At 63.4% G+C, this 17,023-nt stretch overlaps 3 protein-coding genes across 3 annotated transcripts; all 3 read left to right on the top strand.

Annotated features, from left to right (window-relative positions):
* Positions 1 to 829: 829 nt before the first annotated feature.
* Positions 830 to 3,472, top strand: LMJF_29_0550 (conserved hypothetical protein; the record flags this gene model as incomplete). Its single annotated transcript, XM_003722080.1, has 1 exon — positions 830 to 3,472. The coding sequence occupies one exon, from the start codon at positions 830 to 832 to the stop codon at positions 3,470 to 3,472; it is 2,643 nt and encodes an 880-aa protein (XP_003722128.1).
* A 1,184-nt stretch (positions 3,473 to 4,656) lies between these two features.
* On the top strand, positions 4,657 to 6,165 carry LMJF_29_0540 (conserved hypothetical protein; the record flags this gene model as incomplete). Its single annotated transcript, XM_003722079.1, has 1 exon — positions 4,657 to 6,165. One exon carries the CDS (start codon positions 4,657 to 4,659, stop codon positions 6,163 to 6,165), a length of 1,509 nt encoding a protein of 502 aa, XP_003722127.1.
* Positions 6,166 to 7,470: 1,305 nt separating this feature from the next.
* LMJF_29_0530 (conserved hypothetical protein) lies at positions 7,471 to 16,497 on the top strand (the record flags this gene model as incomplete). The annotated part of the gene is made up of 1 exon (XM_003722078.1): positions 7,471 to 16,497. The coding sequence occupies one exon, from the start codon at positions 7,471 to 7,473 to the stop codon at positions 16,495 to 16,497; it is 9,027 nt and encodes a 3,008-aa protein (XP_003722126.1).
* Between the last annotated feature and the right edge of the window lie 526 nt (positions 16,498 to 17,023).

The raw sequence follows: 17,023 nt of genomic DNA, 5'->3' as shown, positions 1-17,023 counted from the left end.
ACTCCGGCGTCGATAGTTTGCCGTCACGATCATCCACTCCTTTTTCCTTCTTTTCTGAGTACGGCTTGTCTGTACCGCGGCGCTGCTACAGTGGTAGAGGCATCGACACCGCCTAGGGACTGACAACGTCACAGGAGAGCCTCTTACGTAGTGGTGGCGACGGCAGAGAGGGTGAGAGAACACGGCTTCCTCTCTCGCGCATCCGATGCAGGCGTCAGTGCCTCCATGCAACTCCTCTTTCCGCGCACACACACCTGAGCAGCCAACGCTTGTCTCTTCGAAGATGTCCGCTGGCCACACCCCCATCACAGCTCGCTTGGCGTCCGCACCGCTGGCGGCACATCGAGAAGGCGATTCGCCTTCCATAAAAGCTGCTGATGCGCGCCAGGCTGAACCACGGGACCACTACAAGAGCCCCACCTGCATTACCTTTTCCGGCGAGGCCGCAGGCACGCCGCTGCGGCGGCCGTTAGCGCAACCGTACGCCACTTCCACCTCGCCCCGGGACGTTGTCGCCGAGGACACAGCGCCGCCTGCAGAGCTGCCGACGCTGGTAGCAGGCTCGTCGCCAGTCTCCACCGCCACCTCCACACCTGCTGCCTTCGGCGGCAGCGGTGGTGGCATCGTGCAGAACGGTGGCGGCGCTGCTAATGCCAGTTCTGGCGGCAGCAGTAGCTCCCTCCTCAGCAAATCTAAGGCGGTGAAACGGCACCACAAAAATGTCAGCGCACCCCATGCAAACCGCTGCATTGGCGCCACAGGCTCTTCTTCAGATTGCAGGCCCATCTCCGAGCGTTGCAAAGCCGCCCGCACCTTGGCTGTGGAGCTCATGTCTGCACTCATGGAGTGTCCCCCTGAGGCCACTGAGATTGCGCAGTGCTGCGCGGCGATCAAGGCGGCAACGCCGCTGACATTGTCCACTCCGCTAGCTGTGGCGGAGTCGCAGCCTACGGGTGGTTCTACTATGCGACCGAAAAGGCCAGCGCACCATGACGCCAGCGTCACATCTCAATTGATGGGCAAAGGCGGTCCTACAACGTTCACGCACTCCTTCTTGGAGGCCGTTCTGAACGGTCGAGCGAAGACAACGCGCGCGTTGGCCCCTGGCACGCCACTGGCGCACACCGACACGACGTCTGGCACAGCAATCTCTTTCTCGGGACTAGCGTCGCACACCGGTAGTCCAGGCAACGGCGCTCGTGCTGGCCAGCGCAGCGCGTCCCCTGGCGCCGCCACTGCTGCCAAAGCGACCGAGAAGCCGTCAGCGCAGCCATCCGCCCCTAAGCCGCTGGGGCTGGTGCCGGCCGACACGGGCACCATTCCGCAGCTACTGAGTGTTCTGCGTGAGATAGCGCTCTCATGCGCGTCGCTGGACACCCTCGACAAGGTGGCAGGTGGGTCGGCGTCCTTTTTAAGAGGCGCAGACGCTGCACCTTTTCATACAAAGCCACGGAGCGCCGCCAGCGCTCTGGTCACAGCGGCCGCTGCACCCGGCGCAGGTACTGGTGGGGCCGGCGCCACCTCTGGCGGTCGCTCGGCAGCACCACCCATGGCGATTGCCACCGCACATCCTTCACACGACCTCGGGATCACGGAAGAAGAGCGCTGGCATCGCGTATGTGCCCACTTCGAAGTGCTGCGCGGGCTTGTTCGGAACGAGCACGAGCTGACGTGTGCGCTGGACGAGGTGCTCGGCGTGGAATGGCGCGGCGTGTCAACGCCGCCGTACCTGCATGCGTACGAGGAGGGCGCTGCTGTGGCGCCGAGTGCGTCGCCGGCAGTGTCGGCGGATGGGCTGCACATTTCTCCCGCGGCAACTCTCTTAGGTGCACCAGCCGCTGCGGCTGCACGGTCGTTTGCTCCTGTGACCCCTGCACCAGCTGATCACGAGACGCCACCAACCCCGTCCTTCTCCGCTGGCTCTGTGCCTGGCGGGGCCGGCATGCCGAGGACATCCACCGCTGGTACTTCTTCTGCCGTTACTCCCACGCCGACCACGACCAGCTCACACACCGGCACGAATGTCACCGGTGTTGTCGGCGTGAAATCTGCTGCGTCGCCAGGGACGACGCTTAGCTACAACACGCCCCCCTTCCAAAGCCGCACCCCGCCCAGTGTGCAGAAGCAGCGAAGCGCCTTGTTTGCTTCGGCAGCACCGATTCCGGTTGCACACAGCCCGGCTGCCACCGCGAATGATGCAGCCTCCTCCTCGATGAAGCAGCTGTCCGAGAGCAGCTCAACGTACTCGCCGTCGCAGCACGTTGCCATGATGCTGGATCGCGGCACGACGCCGCCGCCGGCGTCTCGCACACAGGATGAAGGCGAGGCCGGTCTTGTCAACTTTCCTTCGACGCCGTTGTCTGAGGCAGCAGCGCCGTATCAGCCCTCAGCATCGCTCATGAACACTAGCCCGCACGGCGGCAACGCGTCCACGTCGAACAGCGCGCCGTTTCACCTGGAGACACGCGAGGAGATGCTGCGGCGCCGCAGTGCGGCACCGAACGCATTTTACGCTTCCGTATCGCACAGAGGCGCCACGCGTTTTGCTGGCGGCCCTCCCAGCGCGGCAACGACCCCAGGCACGTTCATGTCGTCCTCGCTGGTGCCGGGCGTCCCGCCATTCTCGCTCAACGGCGGTGCTGGTGGGGCGCGCAGCGTGCCGGTGTCGCCGCTGATGTCGTACTCCTCGCCGCTCGGCGCCTTGCCATGCCCGTATGAGTATCTGCTTGTGCTGGACTTCGAGGCCACCTGCGAGGAGCACCCGCCGCCCAACTACCTGTACGAGATCATCGAATTCCCGGTGGTGGTCGTCGATGCACGACTGCAGCGTGTCGTGGCGGAGTTTCACCGATTTGTGCGCCCGCGATACAAGAGAGAGCTCAGCTCGTTCTGCAAGAAGCTGACCGGGATGCGGCAGGAGGACGTGGACACAGCGGCGTCGCTGGAGGAGGTCATCCGGCAGTTTGAGCGCTGGCTCTCCCACACGCTGCCGCCACACGCCCGCTGCATGTTCGTGACGGATGGCCCGATGGACTTGCGCGAGTTCATGTACTATCACAGCGTTTCACGCCAAGGCATCCGCTTCCCCTCGCTCTTCTACCAGTTCATCGACGTGAAGCAGACCTTTGCCTGTTTCTTCCGGTGTTCGCAGGGGAAGATCAAGGCGATGCTGGAGGTGATGCATCTGCCCTTTGAGGGGCGGCTGCATAGCGGGCTCGACGACGCGCGCAACATCGCGTCCATCGTGATTGGTCTCCTTCACCATGGATGCAGTTTCTGCGAGGTGCCAATAAACCGCCTGCCGTTCAATGGACTGCTGCTGACCGGAGCGAACAGCGGGAGCGGATCGACACCCCTCTTACTACCACCCTCGACGGCGCCCGCCACATCCTGCCACACACGATCGTCCGAGGCGTCACCCACAACCATCTCTGCTCCCTACCCCGTGAGCGACGACGACAACTCTCGCTAGGCCTCCCGCTCCCTAGAGCGACTGGAGAGCGAAGATCGTGCGTGCGTGTGTGTGTGTGTGCGCTTGCGGCTCTGTGTGTGTGCGGGTGATGGATGGATACATGGCATCACTCATTTTGTTTCGTTGTGTGGTCGTTTGCGGTCTTTTACACTGCCTCTTCCTTCTCACCAGGTCGTTGGTCTCCGTTCAAGATGACGTGGTCACCGTTGACGTTGGCGTTAATGCCGCTGATGGAGCCTCTCCTGGTGTTGTGCTTGAACAGTTGTGCTCACTCTCATTTTGATCGCCATCTGCTCTATTGCATATCTTCTTTGCTCTCCTCCTCCTGCGCGCGCGCCCCCACCCACCCACGCACAGTAGGCCCATCCCCCCTCCCTTCCCCCAACGGGAGCAACTCGTGCTTGCACGCGTGTGCGCCACTGTGTTTTCGCGGGCGCATCTCCGAGCGCGCTTGAATAGATCTGACAACAAAGCGAGAAAACAAGACGCAGATGTGGTAGCGGTATCCGCCCGCGCAGGCGCATGGCTGATGTGAGGTTGGGAGAGGACTCGATACCGACAGACATCGACACCACATCTGGGCTGCAGCTCTGTTTCGGTTTCTGTATGGTATGCAAACGCCATACCACGTGTGCATCCAGTGCTTGCACTCGTCTCGGGTGACACTCGGCTGCACCTGTGGCGCCCTGGCCTCCTCTTCCTCGCCTCCCACCTTCTTGACAGCACTTCGTGCAATGTTGCAGGCTCTTCCCGGATGTCTGCCAGCGCACATCTTGTGGCTGGATGCACACACACACACACACACACACACACACACACACAGACACAGAGACACATATCCAACGAGGCACCCCGTGCGCCAACCATGCTCCACCTCTCCCGTTCTCTCTCTCTCTGTGTCTTCTCCTTTGCCTTTTGGCATTCCTGCGCCGCATGTGGCTCATTCTCTCTCTTATCCATACTCTGTGACGACATTCTCTGCTGTCCGGCATTGCATCGACAGACCGACCAAGAGAAGTGCTGCTCTCAGCCGTTGAACCGATTGTGGAAAGGGCGTGCCAACAGACGAGCCGGCGCACGCACGCACGAGCGTATCGTGGCCGGCCAACTCCATCCGACAACGTTTCTATACCGCTCTCTTTCAGTTCGTTTCGACCCCACCGCAGCGTCGGCTTCTCCCGTGCATGGTGCGCATCCGTTCTCTCGCCAAGGAGCTGCGCCAGCTGGAGCTTCAGAAGCAGACCGCCTCACTGCCTCCTCCTCGCGCGGCTTCCAGCGACGACGTGTTGGATGACGCAACACGCTCTGCCACGTCTAGCAGGAAGCCCGAGGCCCCCTCCTGCTCGTCCAGCCCTCGCGATGGTGACATCTTGACTAACGCGGCGCATGCCTCGACGACTGCGGAGGCAGAGGCGGTGCCATCCTCTTCGCCAGCCTCTAGGACCGTGGCTGCCGCAGAGCCTCAGCCGACCTCGGCGTTTCCGCTCTCACAGCTGTCTCTCTCGTCCCCGGACGGCGCACACAACCGCAGCAGAAACAGCCTCTACTCGCTCGGCGGCAGCCGCTTTAATATTCTCCTGGGGGGAAGCCACGGCGACGGCGGTGCTTGTCGCAAATCGCAGGTGCGCAAGGCCACGAGGGCGTGCGCGAGCGGCGGAGGTAAAAACGGAGCCGCGACGGCGACGGCGACGCAGGTGCCGCAGCGCCGTGGTGAAGCAGGGGGGAGTTCTCTCCTTGAGAAGGGCAAAGATGGTGAGGTAGTGGCTAACCCCGCACCGCCTCTTGGCACGTCCAGCGGCATTCCGACTCGCCCACCGTTCAAACGCCTCCTCGCGCAGCCGTTCAGCCACGTGCTTGTGTGCGACTTCGAGGCCACCTGCGCCAGTGGCAGTGTTCACTACCCGCACGAGATCATTGAGTTTCCTGTCGTGGTGCTGGACACGGCAACTCTGCGCATTGTGGCGGAATTCCATCGGTATGTCCGGCCGCTGCGCAATCCGAAACTGACGGCGTTTTGCACAGAGCTGACGGGCATCACGCAGGAGATGGTGGATGTGGCGGACCCGCTGCCCACAGTCGTCGCGCAGTTCCAGGACTGGCTGAAGACTGAGGTGTACCCACTTTGCTGGATGTGGGCGAGGCACTACGGCCCCAACCGCCTCTCCCACAACCTCAAGTCGGAGCAGCGCCGCTTCGTCTATGACGAGCACACAGACGCGGCGAAGGCCAACACGTCTGCAGAGGCCATGGTATGCATGGCTACGGACGGGCCGTGGGACATGCGCCGCTTCATGCATCAGTGCAGCGTCCTGCGCGACGGGGTCGACTTCCCGCCTGTGTGTTACCGCTACATCAACGTCCGGCACAGCTACAGCGATCACTTCAAGTGCCGGCAGGCGAAGCTGACGCACATGCTGAAAAAGATGAGCATGTCCTTTGAGGGGCGGCGGCACAGCGGCATCGATGACACGCGCAACATTGCACGTGTGCTGGCGGAGCTCTTTGCGCGAGGCTACCGCGTGCATCACGTGAGCACCATCACGTACGCTCACCGCGGCGACGCCTTCTTGGAGAGCAACCGGGCCGCACAGGAGCTGCTGTCCGAGTTCGGCGAGACAGACGAGACCCACACGAGCAAGCACGCGAACGCACACAAGGGCGGCGGCAGACAGCGAGGCGTGAAGAGGGCATAACGAGAAAGGTGCGCATGTGCATGTCTGCATGTCTCTCGGGTGCGCGTGCGTCAGTAAGCACGTTAACTAAAGCGAAGCACGACTCCGGAAAGCTGTTTCGAGGGGCACATTGTTGTGCATGTACACGTCTATGTGCCTGGTGTGCTCGATGCACCGCTATGTGACCTCTGCAGAGCTGCCCGCCCCCGCGTTCTCTAGTGAAAAGCAGCGGTGCTTTAGGGGAGGGGTGGGGATGGGGGGGGCGTTATGGGGGTGGGATTGCCCTGTGAGAGTATCCATGCATGTATCGGCGGAAAGCCGCGTCAGCTCACCACGGATACCTCGGCAGTGAACCGTGAAGGTACACGCCCTCTCAATTGTTTCTCTCGCTCTCTCGCGTGCACAAGCGTCTTCTCTCTGCCCCTGTCGCTGTGCTTCTCCTCTGTCGTCGGCGTTCCACAATACGCGTGCGCGCCAAACGTAGCCGCTTAATACGGCTTCTACCACCACCACAACACGCGCATCCTTATCATCCGCGGTGGGTGGCAAAGCGCCTGAGCGTGCCTCCCCCCCCCTTCCACTTCCACCTGCTTCCGCGCAGACATCTGCGCATAGGTATACTCGCACACTGGCACATGTGTGCGGGAGAGTATGTGTTAGATCTGTCCACGTGCAGGCGCTCTGACTCCACGTCCTCCTTGCCTCCATTCCTTCGTGCCATTGCAAGCTCTCGTCGAAGCCCCAAGCCCCGGCCCACCCGCAAGCACGGCCCTCGTCGCGCCGGATAGATACACACCCACCCACACATACATACAGGCAGCCTTCTACAGCACGCGCACACCGCCTGACTTTAGCGCGGTGCTTTCTTCTGCCTTTCTCTGTTGTGCTTTCTGCGCTTAGTGGTCTGAGCACTGCCGCAGCAGCGACTATCCCGCGTCCACTCAAGAGTCCGCCTCAGTGTCCATTGCTTTCGCGTGGACTTTGGCTTGTGTGCGTGTGCTGTGCTCTGATCGCCTCCTCTTCCCAGCCTAGATTCTTCTGTCGTCGACCGCGTGAAACAGCTAGCGCATATCTACACGCATACGTACCGATACATCTCTCTCTCTCTCTCTATATATATATATATATGTATGCATGTGCACGTATATATAATATATATCTGCGTATATATGTGTAGATGTATATGTATATGTATGTGTGCGTGTGTGTGTGTAGATATATGTGTGTCCATTGATTCTTTTCTCCCACTTGCATACTAGCTTGTGGCCCTCCTTCTCCCTGCCTCCCCGTTACTCTCTGGGTGTGGCTGCCGGCGCCCGGACGCAGATGTACCGAAGGGAGAGCAGCGAGCGACTGCGCGGCTCCGCCTTCGGCTCCCGCGCAGCATCCTCTTATCATACGGATACAGCGTTGCCACACCAGGTGTACAGCGACACTGTGGGGTCGCACGAGGGCCGCGGCCAAGGCCAAGGGCGCTGCGAAGAAGAGGTCAGTATTCAGCACGGAGAGGAAGACGACACATCCCGGCTTGCATCGACGCAGAGCTACGGAGAGCGCTCCTCCATGAGCGCCGCGACTTTTGCGCGTTCCGGCGGCGCTCCACCCGCGAGCGCGCAGGTGGAGAGGTCTGTGTACACCCCGCATCGCACCTCGCCACATGCGTCCGTTGCGCTGCCTTTCTCTGTTGGCCCCTCCATCCGCTTGCCCGCATCACCGGCGGGCTGCCTGAGACCTTCTTCCTTAATCGCGGAGGACGCTGCTTCTAATCCAGCGGCGGCGGCGGGAGGCGGGCGCGTTACGACTTCTCACCCTCTGCCTGGTGTTCTAGACGTGAAAGTCATAGAGACAGACGTGGTCGACCCTCCGTTTCGGAGCGAGATTCAGTGCCGCATTTGTGGTCTGTCTGTTCTTCGAAGCGACTGGGAGGCGCATCAGGTCACAACGCTGCATCGGCGGCGGCTGCGTGAGTGTGCTACCGCATGCGGCAGCTGCAGCGGCTCCTCGTCTCGCCCGCTGACAGCGGTGGTGCAAGGTAGCAGCATAAGCCAGCCAGCGGCCGCCGCGGGCTTCAGGGGTTTGCAGGGACCAGTGGTTTCTGGGGACGCGCAGAAGGCTTCATCCTCAGCGACACCATCTGCACGTGCGCCGGCGCTGAGTAGGGAGAACCCCCAAGAACGCAGCCAAGCCGCCGCAGAGGTGGAGAGGCGGCCATCTTCTCGCCCACATCCATCTCGCCGCAAGCTAGACTCAGCCAGCTCCGACACTGCCTCGTCCATGTACAGTACTAGCAGCAGCTCCACGAGCAGCAGCAGCAGTGGTACAAGGAGTATTAGCAGTTCCAGCGCGGGTAGCACCCGTAGCAGAAGTGCAGTGTCGAAAGGCAGCGCCGCACGCGGCCGTTCTGACGTCAGCGCTGTCCCCCACGCCACCCCTCCTCGGCCAAATGGGCAACCCCTCGCCCCCGCTGCGCCTAGCAGTCCCACGCCGTCTTTCGTGTTGCCTCCTCTCTCTCCTTCGCGCTTCTCCGCGGCATCGTCTGCGTCCGCTGCCGCGTGCCTCGCTTCTCTGCCGGTGAAGGCGCTTGATTCAGATGAAGCGGCAGCCGCCGTGCACTGTGCGCAGCCCCCTGAGGAGGAGCAAGAGCGGCGGCGCGTCAGAAAGCTAGAGAAACAGCTGAGCTCATACCTCTCTCATCACGAGCACAAGGTGCTGGCAGCGTGTGTGCGGCGGTGGTATGAGGCGATGTTCACCAAGGCAACCGCGCCTATTACCGACTCAGATCCGCCGAAGCGAGGGGGTGGTGCAGTCGTTGTGGCCAGTGCTCCCTGCTCACCGAGGGGCTGCGCGGGGACATCGCTGTCCCCGGAAACGGTCAGAGCCCACCGCGTCGCGGTCACCTCTCCATCGCCGCCCCGTGTCTCGGAAATGGTGCTTGACAACGTCGATTCCACGCCATACGAGCCGGGCGTGTCGTCAGCCCCACACAACTCCACCAGTCCGGCAGTCTCGGCAGCTGCTAACGGTGCGGCGTTCCGGAGTCACGGCCAGGACAATCGCTCGCGCGACGTAGCCGAGGAAAGAGTCGATGACGGGGATAGAGGATCCCTCTCCCGGCGCAGCAACACCCAGCAGCCAGCGTCACCGAGCTGTTCCATGCCGCACTGCGGTGAGGACATGCAGATGAACCGTCCAGCAGCTGTCGGTGTGAAGTGCGCTGCTTCTCCTCAAGTTGTAGACGCGAACCCGATGCACACTGAGCACGCCGGCGTGTTGATGACCCGTGGAGAGGGCGAGCCCACACCTACGCCGTTTTTCACAACCTGCGTCAAGTCCTACGCGCGCGTTCATGTCACTGCGGACGGCTATGCCTTTCCAGCGGAAGTTCGCTGCGGCACCAGGGATGGCAGCGCAGAGAGCGAGGCGCAAGATTTGGAGGTGATGCAGACGAAGGTGAGCTGGGTGGTCCGGCCGGCGAGTCGACCGGCCGCGGCGCGCCGTTCCAGCTCCGATTCTTCGGATAGCACCGCTGCCCGAAGAGACTGGAGGAGCGCTATTGGTTGCAGCGGTGCCGCAGTGGGTGCTGCAGCCGCAGCTGCTGCTGCACGCGGGAGCACATCTGATTCCTTGCAGCCTCCTGCTAACTCGCCAGGCGTAGAAGCCGCGTGGTGGCAAGCGAGGGGCAAGGTTGCGGGGCGGCACGGCAATAGCCGAGCTCAGCCTCGCTGCGCCGCAAAGGGTGCGCGCGGCACCGTGTCTGGTAGGCGGCCCCATCTGCCGCAACCGCATTCGGCAGCTCCTAGCAACGTTGCTGGATACGGCAGGTATGGAGACGATGACGGGGACGTGGGCGCGCGCGCTGTCGGCGATGCAGCGGCGTCGGAGGAGCCGCCCGAGGCGAGGCGCCGTCGGCACCGCACGAAGCACCACCATAGCGGTAAGCCTAAAGCAGAGGAGTGGAGGTCTTTGTCAAGGAAGAAGCGTCGCGGCTACGGTGGCGACGAGAGAGCCGAGGGCGACTGCGTGTCACGGCGTACTCAGACACCAGATGAGGAGGAAGCCCACGCCAGTGCCGTGCACCAGCCTCCGCACCGGGCGGATGCCTCAGGGACGGAGGCGACTAGTGCTGTGAGCGCCATACTTTACGCTGGAGGCAAGGGCGGCGGCTGCGACAGCGTGGAGCGGACCGGCGAGGAGCGACACCGCCACAAGGGAACGGGTGACAGGAGGGAGGGGAAGAGGGAGTCTGGCCAGCCCTATTCAAGCGACTCCGCTGCTACGGCTGCGACCCCCATCCCATCTGGCGAGGCGGACGCGAGCACCGAGGAGGACGAAGGGGAGTTGTGCGAGCCGTCGCCGCTGACCTCCGAGGCTGCGGGAGGAAGGCACGCAGTTTCGACGGGGCTGGCGGTGCCAAAATGCAATCGATCGAGCACGCTGGATGAAGCATCGCCACGGCAGTCATCGAACGCACCGCCACCGAAAGCAGCGGCGTCAAAGAGAGACCCGTTTAGCCACGCTGGGGCTCTGAAAGACGACCACGCTAAAGCTGCCTCGCCATCCTCCTCGATCGCGCTCACAGGCGCGTCGGGAGAGCGTTCCTCCTCGATTTCGTCGTCATCGTTCTCATCGCCGTCGTCTTTCAGTTACAGCATCGGTAGTGATAGCGACATGGCCGAGCTTGCCGCTCGCCTCTCGCCCAGCACCCAACAGCGCGCATGGCAGCTGCTCCGTCCGGGGAGCGCGCCGTCGCTACTTGCCCACTCCGCCGGTGTGCCAAAGATGCCAGCGTGCGCGTCAGACACGCAGCAACACCGTGAGCCCGACCTGGCGGCAGCGATCATGTCGGCAACGCAGACGCTGACCAGCGCCTTCGTTGCAGGGCAGGGCAACCCAGCAGCTCAGGCAGAGGAGGAAGAGCAGGCCCGGCTCGGGTACCTGCCCGCTATTCCATTCTCTGCTTCGGCGCCCCTGATGCCGCAGGATGTGCGCGGTCGCGGCGCGGCGGCGGCAACGACGCCCATAGCCGATATCCTGTCTGGCGTCTTGACCGGGGTGCCAGGCGGAGACGGTGGTCACGCTGCTGCCTCAGAGACTGGCGAGCAGAGCGCCGCACATGGTCCCCATCATCATCTCTATCGTAGTCACCCACGTGATGCGAACGCGGCCGTGCAGCTTCCCAAGACGCTGCTGGCGTTGCACGTGATGAGCGCTGGCGCGGCGAGCAGTTCAGTCGTGGCTCCGCCTGTGGATGCACTCGACGGGCGTGTCTCCGATTGTGACGGCGATGCCGCGCAGCCGCCACAGGAGCCGTCGGTGTCCTTTGTTGTGAATCAGGCAAGCGCTGAGGTAGGGCTGCTGCTGCCATCGTCGTCTGGCCACCCATACAATTTTGGCGGTCCACCGTGCTGCGGCAGCGGCAGGGGCGGGCATGCGCGTGCCGGCCCTCGTCCCTTCCTTGGTGCGACGCTCGTTGCGAGACAGAGCGGCGATGACAAGGAGGAGAGCAGTGTGGCCGGGATGCCGTCTGCAGAGCGCTACGACGACGTGTACCTTGCCTACGCACACGAGGCGGCAACGACAGCAACGCACGGCGTGGACGAGGGGCGTGCGCAGCAAGGCAGCGGTGCTCCAGAAGAGCACGCAACTGTGGGGCAGAGCGGCAACGCTGACGATGTTCTGCCCCCATCCTCGATACCGCCGACTGGACTAGGCGTTCTTCAAGTGTCTCGGCAACCCTCTCGTGCCTTGTTTGCCGCGGTGAGCGAACGAGTCACAGGTGCCCCCGAGGATGCGTCCTCGGCAGTGCAGCTTCCTCCGTCATCCTTTTCCACGCATGCGCTAGTTGAACCAGGCGTTGCGCAGTCGCCTGCCGAGGGACTTCGCCTGCATGCAGTGGAGGTGGCGCAGCGATGTAGTGCCACTGCTAATGCCGCCGCAGGGCCTGCACGCGACTTGCACGGTGTGCCCAGCGAAGGAGCCGCAACAGAGGGGAGGCGTATGCTTGCGCCTGCTGGAGCTGTGGGTGCTGACGTCGACGAGGGACGACGACTGGTAGGTGGCGTTGCACCAACAGCTGCCTATACATCAGATGCTGAAGTGGCACAGGCACCGAGCTCGCTCTCATCCGCTACAGGTAGTGGGCCGACGGCGACGCGGACCGGTGCCGGAGCACTGGTGCCTTTCCGCCCCATCCCTCAACTCCACAAGGCCGTCGCTGAAGGCCCTGGCGCAGCGCTCCCGAGAACGAACCAGCTCCTCGCAGCGTCCCCTTTCGCGTTCTCTAGCGGCGGGATGCGAGCCGCGAACCCGGCAGATGCCGTAGTGCCAAGCTCAGCGCCAGCGCAGCTGCACGTCGATCCTTTACGGGGGCCGATGTGGAACATGGACCAGGCAGCGAAGAGGCGACCTCTCTCGCTTGACCAGCACACCTACACCGTCGCTCCCACCACAAGCGCGGCCATCGAGAGTGGCGGTGATGCATCTTCGTGGCCTCCGCGCCCTGCGGATGGCAGGCACGTTGGGAAGACCACTAGTGGAACCCCTCACCCTGGTCTTCACCCAACGACGGCTTCTGAGGCGGCAGGCTTCAGCGCAGTCTGGCGCGACGCTGCGGGAGCATCCGGCACCGCGCTTGTGCGCATGGCCGAGCCACTGAATACGCCGCCGTGCACCACCCTTGTGCCTTGCTCGAGGGCGGATGGCGCAGGTGGGTTTCTCTATGACTTTCCCTCTCTGAAGATTCCAGTGCTGCGCGCCAGAGGTGACCGAGACGGCTTGGACGAAGACCCGCCACAGCTCGCTCGTGGTCGGCGGCTGAGAGGTACACGCCTCTCGAGGGGGGCCACCGCTCAAGCCGCAGTGGTGACGGGTTCTGGTAATGTGCCCCTTTTAGTGCCGTACGCCCTGCTGCCTGCAGCCGAATGCACCGAATCTTCTCCCGAAACCCTCGTGCAGCCTCAGCAGTCGACGCTGGACAACCATCCTCCCCGCCCGTTTCGGTTGCCGCACCTGCGTGACGTAGAAGCTGGTATTAGCAACCTCGGTGGCAACATCGTCACCTGCAGCCCCACACAGCATCCCGAGGCAGCCGAGGCGAGCGCGCTCTCAGGCGCGTTGGCGCCAGCCTCAGCCGGCACCGCGCACACAGTGAGCTGCTTGCCACACGGGGTGATGCCTACGACCCACCCGTATTGCTACGCGACCCTCAAGGGAGCTGCTGGTGGTGAGCCCAGCACCAAGCGCGACGATCGCATTGCTGAAAGCGAGTTGGTTGCGACGGCCCTGCGATCGACCTTAGCGGTGCGCGCGTCTTTGGGCGAGGGCCTGGAGGACAGCGCGCTGCACCACGCCTCCGCCTCTTTCACTGCAGTGACACCATTGGTCGCAGCGGCAGCATCAGGGCTTGGTGCAGCACGCGACGCCTCTCCGCTGTCCTCGTCGCCGTCCTCGTACTCGCACGCGAGTCCTGCAAGAGTGCACCCGAACAGACGCCCGTCTCATCATCGCCGCCATTGTGATGGGCCAGCTGCTTCTCAGAAGAAGAGCCGCGAGGAACGAAGGAAGCAGAGAGGGTCGGGGCAGGAAAGCCGCCGCGATGGCGATGCTTCATTAGGACATCACCGGCAGCACCGTCACCATCGGAGCGGCCGCCGACACGAGGAAGACAGCAACGACGAAACGCACCGCTCGCAACACCGACGCCATCATCGTACGCATGCGAAGCACCGCGTGTTGCGACACGGACGTGAGAGGCCGCAGGTACAGGACACCAGCGCGACGGCTGCACAACAAGCGCACCTTCCTCTGCTATATGCACTCGAAGCATCCCCGCAGCAGGGCCTCACGGGTGCAGACTGCCGTGACGTGCCCTACGTTGCGCAAGAGGCTGGCAAGCGGCTGCCGTCCGGAGCTCGCCCGCCGCACCCATACCGGGTTGCACCCCCGTCTGCACCAGTGCTGCCGGGCGCCTTTGGGGACGAGGCGCTTACGAGAGGCAAGGACCATTATGGGCAACCAGCGGCTCCTTGCAGCGACGACATGGCACGTGCGGCGAGGCAGCGCCGTTCTCATCGCGGTGGCAGCAGCAGCGCACCGCACATCAGAGATGGCGCAAGCGATGAGGACGCCGCGCTGAGCAGACATCTGTATCGGCGACCCGGCGAGCGCGAGCGCGCCTGGGGCCACCGACACCGCTGTCGGCGAAGGCCAAGTGCCTCAGTCCTGTCAACGTCCTCATCGTCGTCGAGGAGCATTGGCAGCAGCAGCGGCAGCCGCGTCAGTAGCGGCGGTGACATCGAGGTGGTCAGCGCTGGTCCCCCTTGCCGCGGTCGCGCCGCAGCGCGGGTAAGCGTTCCGCCAAGCACGGCTGCGGACGTCGCCCGAGAACCAGACAGCGGCGACGTTCCGGGAGGAAAAGAAGAGGTGGGCGCAGCAGAGCGCAGCCGAAGCGACGATGCGGCGCACAGCGTCGAGGCACCGCCGCGGCAGCCGATGATGTCGATCGAGGCATGGCGGGGAGAGCGCGGCGCGCAGCTGCCCTCCGAACTTGAGTGGGGGTCAGCCGCTGCGCACGGTATGTCCACAAGAGCGGACGTGTGCGTGCCCGAGATCAGGCCGTCTGCAAACGCGAGGGCAGGCATCGGTGCGACCAGCTATGCCCCTGTGCGCGGAGAAGCTGTTGATGGTAAAGGGGCCCGCAGCGTCGACTCCCACCAACCACCGGAACTTGCTGGCAGTATACATGCCACTGTGCAGGAATCGCCCGCAGGGGATGAAGATGGCGTTCTTCTATCCCGTGCGTCGTCCACCGCAGCGCCTGCCGGATCGGCGCCGGGGAAACACGCACCTGGCGCACAGGCACCGTGTAGTGGGGCACACGGGTCGGCTTATGTGTCCTCCGCGAAACTCGGGCGTCCTCGTCGGCCTTCCGCGGACACCGCGACGGCCAGCACGACGAGGGGGCAAGACGCAGTGGACGGGCAGCCGGCGCCTCCCCAACACGGCGATCTCCTCTACCGCGACAGCGCCGGTCGCTTCCACCGCGTCAACAGCGCGGAGCTGCCAAGCGTCTTGGCAGGTGAAGTGCGATGGCGCACCTCACCTGAACCTTCGCAAAGCCCGCCCGGAAGCACACGCCGCCCGCTGTACGTTGTTCACAACCCCGCACCGTCCGCGTGCGCGATTACGGGAAGGCAGGCGCGCCGCGCGTGGACAATCACAAATCCCACGAACTCCCTCGGCTGCGGCCGTCTCAACCCATACTGCTCCTCATGCCGCGCCAAGTACAATCTCATGTTTGTTGACCCTCAGATGCGACCAGTCCAGTGGCCGTCGGCTCAGTCTGCTGAGCTGGATCAGATGGGTGACTGTCGCATCCACAGCGGGTACATTTTCGGCGGCGGCGACACAGAGTCTAAGCGAGACGCGATGCTCGTCCAGCAGCGACTGCGGTCGAAGAGGATGGCGGCGTGGCCGGAGTTGCCGCACTCTGGCAGAGATCACCTCATCGTTCACGAGGAGGATCTCGATGGCCCGCTGCGCCAGCTCGCGCCGCCCCCTCAGGGGCGCTTTGTTCACATCGCGTACGCAGAGGACATGCGACTTCCCGTTGGCCCGGCGCTTCGTCGTCGAGCGCCGCTACTCGCAGCGTCGGCCGGCCGGAGCTTCGCCTTTTTGCCGTCATCAGCGGCGCTCTCGCAGCTGCCACGGCACCCCGTTCCAGGTGATGCGTCCGGCGATGCGCTGCGGTTTGTTACCTCCCCTGCCGGGGAGAGAGTGAGCGATTGCCCACCCGCCTCGAGCGCGCACTGGTACCCCAGCACCATACGAAGCGGCACGTGCAGCTACGACAGCTACCTTCGAAACCCGACACGTGGCCGCAACTCTCCTCACAACCAGCACAAGCGCTGCAGCTCTTGCAATGCGAAGGACGTTGGCAGTGCACCTGTCAACCAGCTTGACAAGTTTGCGGAAGTGACGGCCGCCAAAAGCCGTCAGCCCCCGCCGCAGAGCTATCCAGCGTTGGAGACGGTGGGGGTCGCGAAGCGACTGGTGGGCGACGACGCCGGCGCCACCGCGAGCACGTCCGCCGCTACATCGGGGATGGCCGCAGAGCCTGCCAGCGTTTCGGCTTTGCGCCAGGAGGAGCGCCGGATCAAGAAGGCTCTAAAGCAGCTTCTCTGGCGTGACTTGCCACAGCAGCGAGGGACGGCAGAGTGGGAGAACTACCTGCGCTCGCTTAGTGAGGGGCTCCGGCAGCAGCCCGGTATTGCACTCTCGCTTGTGCCTCCGCTTCCAGTGCAGGTGGTGGAGACGGTGCAAGCTTCCCTTATAGACAGCGCAGCCAAATCATGACGATGATGCCCTACCCGTCCGTGCGCGTGTGTGTGTGTGTGGGGGGGGGGAGGAGGCCGAGGCGGGCGCGGTGGTGGAGCGGGAGGAGGTAGACTCGGCCCTCTGACAGTCTTGTTGCTGTTCAGTGTGCTCCGCAGCTGATGTTTGCGTGTGTCTCTCTTCGCGCGCACATGTATGCCTGTCTCTGTGACTGGCTGCTTCGCACTGTCCGCATTTTTTTGCTCTTGCCACTCCTGCACGCATGCGCGCGCACACACACACACACACACACACACGCTGGCGTTTGTGGGTATAAACGTACTTGCGTTTGCACGTGTGGAGCGAGAGCACTGGGCTCGCCTTGCTTTCGTTCCTTTCAATCCTTTGTTTTTCTGTGTCGCATGGGGCCATCTCCGATGTGAGCGCGTCCCTTGCGTCGTCGACTCGTGTGTGCATTGCCCTCCCCTCCCCCTTCTCCTCTCCCGGGCGTTTTTTGTGGTATAGTCGCACGCGTGTCTTTGACAGCAACGCCGCAACCCTCGCCCTC

This window comes from Leishmania major, chromosome 29 (genome assembly GCF_000002725.2).
Source record: "Leishmania major strain Friedlin complete genome, chromosome 29".
Classification (NCBI taxonomy): domain Eukaryota; phylum Euglenozoa; class Kinetoplastea; order Trypanosomatida; family Trypanosomatidae; genus Leishmania; species Leishmania major.
This window is presented reverse-complemented; position numbering and strand designations above follow the sequence as displayed.